The sequence below is a fragment of the Esox lucius genome, chromosome 1, assembly GCF_011004845.1.
Source record: "Esox lucius isolate fEsoLuc1 chromosome 1, fEsoLuc1.pri, whole genome shotgun sequence".
Lineage (NCBI taxonomy): Eukaryota > Metazoa > Chordata > Actinopteri > Esociformes > Esocidae > Esox > Esox lucius.
Window position 1 is genome coordinate 16,938,511 of NC_047569.1, and position 5,019 is coordinate 16,943,529.

Sequence of the window (5,019 nt, forward strand, 5' to 3'; positions counted from 1 at the left end):
TTAACTTATATTTACAATTCACAAAAACTCTAGTCAGTGTTTTTCTATAATTACAAGTATATAAATTACAATAAAATACTAACATTCAAATGTTAGATATGCAAACTGTAGACATAACTTTAAACATTATTATGGTATTTGTGGTGAAGGTAAAATTAATATGAAACGTCACTCAGTTTAGCACAATGCTTAATAGTGTCTAGCAACATATTCAAACTTGAAACGTGATGTTAATGCGTGACTACATGATCTAATGTTGAAATGCTGTAACAGCTCTCTTCAATTGTGTGGTGCAGTGGTTGAAGACACAGCCTCTGAAGTTGGAGACCCGCATTCGGATCCAGGGAAGGTGACTATGATCATTGCTTTTTTACTACGGGACGCTGAACTAGGCTTGCCTGGTTTCTTGTTATTTATACAACACTATCTGTAAACAGACCAGCCCAAGCCTCTCATTAAAAATCGACCCGCTGGTCGATAAACCTTCCCATCTGGCAACACTGGTTTCACAAATGCTCAGATGATGCAAGCATTCGCGTTTATGGAATTACGAAGTATTCTGAAGTTATGATCGAAGCATCTAAATTTAGACGATGTGGAACGCACCCAACGTATTTACAGTGCGCTTTCCGTACTGTTTGTCCCTACTAAGCAAATGCATAAAGGACATCCGGTATTGGTTGTGGTCCATGCTGTGAAAAAAGGATTGTGTTAACTATGAACTTGGAATTCATTAAATAATTGTTTCAGTTGTCTAAATGATATACGTGTAGTGTAGTTAATGCAAGACCATTATGGCTGGAAGTCGACTTGAAAAATTTGGAACCGTGTTCACTCGGTAGGTTCACATAATGTGTTATTGGTTGTTATCCACGTACTATAGCTTCTATTAGACATTTCAGTTTTAAGGCATAAGCCAAGGTTACTCGATCAGATAGTGGTGTAAAGAATTTGCTGTCTAGTTTACGTTCGATAGAATAGTATGCTTTTTTTTTTTTATTGCAAATGCTGTCTATTGGCTATGGTTCAATACTAATAAGAAATAAGTGTTGGAACCTAGGTCTTTGCGTGTAAAATTAGACATTCACGGGATGTAGCCTGAAAATACAGGAGTGCAACGATTAGTGTTAGTTGACTCTACCTGCGACGTCTCATTATGTTTAAAAAAAAACAAACATGTTTTGCTAAACTTGGTTCGTACGACGACATGTTTGTAATGACCTTGATTACATTTTTGTTGGTGCCTGATACTATAGAGAATAATTGACGGCGAGGTTTAATGTTTAAATCGACAACGGTGCATTGAGCTAACATTTTAGCAATGTTTTAGTCTTATCCAGTGGTTGCCTACCTTTAAGTTATTTAACTTGGCGTTAGTTTTTAGTTTACTTTTTACAAATGCAATGGTTAAAGTTACTGTCACTGTGAAGGAGTTCCGTCATAGGGACTCTGGAGAGGTTTTTTAAAAACAGTGTACTGTAGATCTGCAACATAAGCTTTAACTTTTATTCTTGGATCTTACATTGCAGCTAATGAAACAGTGCAGTGAAAAAGTATTTCCCCCATTCCTGATTTCGTCTTACTGCGTATTATTTCTGCATATTTGTCACACCGAATGGTGCCAAAACTTCATACAAAATGTAATGTAAGACGAATTGAACCAGAATACACTAATTGAACCAGAACACAATTCAGTGTTAAAATAATAATTGTATTTGATTAAGGAAAACAGTTCGGCTGTCCAACATCACCTGGCTCTGTGTGAAAAAGTGATTTATCCCCTGCACGTCACTGCTTGCTTATAATTGGAATGCTTATTATTTGAGACCAGCATCTGAGAGAGGAAATCAAGAATGGGGGCCAATACTTATTCACATCACTGTAGGACCCAGATTTTAAATAAGTGTTTTTGTACAGTGAAAAAATCAGCACCACATAGACAGTAAGCATTTTTATTTTATTTGCATCTTATGCATAGACTAATTGATTATTAAAATAATCGTTACCTGTAGATCTATATTGAAAACTGGACAGTGCATCAGAGCTCTGGTTTCGATTGTTCCATCGCTAGGTTTTCTTTGCTCTTATACCACCAACACTCAAAGATAAAGGATTCCATTGTCTAACAGTGATTTTTGGACAGGTCAATTGGACCGTGTCACCTAGCCACTAACTAGTTTTCTTTTCAGAGTCAGAGATCTCATGCGTTCTGGAGTCGTGAAGCAGTCTGAAAAGCCCATTTGGTATGATGTGTACAAGGCCTTTCCACCCAAGAAAGACCCACTTTATATCAAACCAGTTGCCAAAATCTATGGGAAGAAAGCAGAAGCTGTGCCTGACATCTTCTACAGGGAAGATGAAATTAGAGCGTAAGTTATTCAAATGTTTTAACTTTTTTTTTTTTATTACCTTTTGAAAGCTGTTCGGTATGTAAATGGCAATTTGTTCAGCACCAGTCTCTTTTTCAGGAAATTCTATGAGGTTTATGGAACGGGGCCCAGAGCTTTTGATCTCTCCAAATCAGACTTTGTTTCAACCTGCCAAAGGTATGACGAAAGATTCTATCACATCTATCACATTATACATGCCGTCCAGTTTTGGGATTTTATATCTGCAGTGCTGGATATATGAACTATAATATTTATTTAAATTCATGGCACGGCAACAATGACTTATGTTTTTCCTTTGTAGGTTTGTGGAAAAGTACATGGAGTTAGAGAGCCAGGGAGAGCTGGAGAAAGAGTTCCTGTTTGAGCAGACTGGGAAGGCTCTCCTTGCTGAGGGCTTGGTGTTGAGAAGGAGGGGTGGTCCTGTGGTGAGTGGACTGTTCAAATCATAATGCTATCATATTTACTGTGGCTGCCCTTTCCCAATACCTGTGTAGTCAGATTGGTACTAATCACTAATGTACTGAGCAGGTGTGAGAAGGGGGGAAAAAAACAGATTAACTGCTTTTCCTCACGCAAGTGTTATACAAGTTTTTTTTGCCCTTTTGGTGAAAGACCTTCGTCAGGCATGCAACGATCTTATCAAATAGTACCACAGTCCAGGATTAGATTAAACAATCTGAAAAAAGGCCTCCGGATCAAAAATAACGAAGCTTTCCATTAAGATGTTTTGTTTGTTACTAAAGGGCTGCATCTTTGCCTCTTGGCCTGTAGGTGGTGTCAGACACCAGGCATCCAGTGTTGGGAATGAAGTTGACAGACATGCTGGCGGAACTGCAGACTGATGCACCTGGCGAAACACAGACATTGGGAGGACAGACACCAGCGCCTGTGATTCCACAGTAAGCTTTTGCAACACGGCTTCGATCACACTTCACCCTGAAGGAAACGGATATGCCTGTACTGAGTATTAGTAATGTGACAGTATCTATCCAGCGCTAGACCGATACCCCTCTGACAAGACTTCCTGAACAATCTGGGTAGACAAGCAGTGCATATTGTTTAACTGTATAATATGTGTGTTTTTCTGGTCTAGAACCTTGCGAGACAGATGTCATACATATGAATGTAAATGTATATTAAATGTGTGTAATGTGGCCTACTGAACTCCTGAATATTTAATTGATGTTTGCATTAGTGTGTGTTCACTTTCGATACTGCATCCCTTGGTATGTTTGAAATTAGACAGTTTTGATGTTTGAATGCCACTGAACGATCAGGAAAATAATAATACATTCTATAATGTGGTCCCTTTTCCCTTCTGTCGCTCATCCTCCGTTATCCATCAGTTATTGCATAACGCTCATGCAAGAAAAGCAAGCTGTGAGTGAGAGTTGATATTACATTCTCTGTTTGCTGTGACAGTGTAATTCAGCAGTGCCTGCCTGAGCATCTGGGGAGAAATTGAGATATTAATGCCGTGTTGCTTCACCGAGAAATGCCATTGAGCACATAAACACATCAACCAATTGGGGAGGAGAAAATGAGTTAGTAAAAAAAGCATCACAGGTGACAAAATAAAATAAATGCCAGAGTTACATCTACAGAAGGTTTTCCGCCATTGATAATTCGACTCACTAACAGTATATATAATTGAGGTTAGTGTCTGATGTCAAAATTCAAATGAATACCCCTAACCACGCATCTTGTTCTAAACAAATCCTAGCATGTCTGGATTTTCAATATATAATGGCGGTCAGGTTTTAATTGTATTTTTTTACAACAATGTAGTAATTATTTCACAGTTGATCTTCAGTTACTATTTCTGCAAATAAATAGTGTCAATTAAACAATTGTAATGTTGACTATGTGTTAACTTGATTTAGTTTAAACAAAGTGTAAACTTAATCATTGTAACTTATACAGTTCACTATTGTAAAAATAAATCAATTCTGATCTAATCATTATGATCAAAAAGGAGAAATTCGGAGAAGAATGTGTGATTGTTCCCCATACATTCAACTCAAGAAGTATTGGCACCCCTCATGAATTGGAGAAAAAATTCAAGCAACAGTCATATTTTGTGCTCAACATTAAGGGGGAGCCCTTTCAGCATAATATGGCTTGAGCTCAAAATAAATACCAGTTGACAGTAAGTACTAAATTGAAAAAAGGGTGTGCAATGTGTGGCCCTACCATGTAAATAATACAACAGTAATTGAAAACATCTAGGTCAAGTGATATATTGAATTTCAAACGTTATTTTGAAATGCACATCTGTTCAAAAGTTTGGGGTCACTTAAATGTATTGTTTTCCAGAAATGACAGCCTTATAGAGCCTGGCATTCTACTTGTAAAGTTGTTGAGGTAATTTGAAGAGATTTCACCCCATGCTTCCTAAAGCACCTCCTACCAGTTGGATTGGCTTGATGGGCACTTCTTACATGGTCAAACTACTTCCACAACAGCTCAGTAGGGTTTAGATCCGGTAACTGCTGGCCACTCCATTATAAACCGAATACCAGCTGACTGCTTGTTCCCTAAATAGTTCTTGCATAGTTTGGTGCTGTGCTTCAAGTTACATAAGGGACTGTGTATGAAAATTGTTGCAATTCCTAAACATTTCATATTC

At 37.8% G+C, this 5,019-nt stretch overlaps 1 protein-coding gene across 1 annotated transcript; it reads left to right on the forward strand.

Annotated features, from left to right (window-relative positions):
- Positions 1–650: 650 nt before the first annotated feature.
- mrps23 (mitochondrial ribosomal protein S23) lies at positions 651–4,523 on the forward strand. The gene is made up of 5 exons (XM_010875457.3): positions 651–838; positions 2,190–2,369; positions 2,469–2,546; positions 2,692–2,815; positions 3,162–4,523. Exons 1-5 carry the CDS (start codon positions 795–797, stop codon positions 3,291–3,293), a joined length of 558 nt encoding a protein of 185 aa, XP_010873759.1. The 5' UTR covers positions 651–794; the 3' UTR covers positions 3,294–4,523.
- The last annotated feature ends 496 nt before the right edge of the window (positions 4,524–5,019 follow it).

Excerpts from the sequence above, each read along its gene's own strand:
- mrps23 (XM_010875457.3), top strand. The coding sequence starts at position 795 with ATGGCTGGAAGTCGACTTGAAAAATTTGGAACCGTGTTCACTCG. Across the intron at positions 839-2,189 it reads TTTGGAACCGTGTTCACTCG|AGTCAGAGATCTCATGCGTT; the intron begins GTAGGTTCACAT and ends TTTTCTTTTCAG. Across the intron at positions 2,547-2,691 it reads TTTGTTTCAACCTGCCAAAG|GTTTGTGGAAAAGTACATGG; the intron begins GTATGACGAAAG and ends TTTCCTTTGTAG.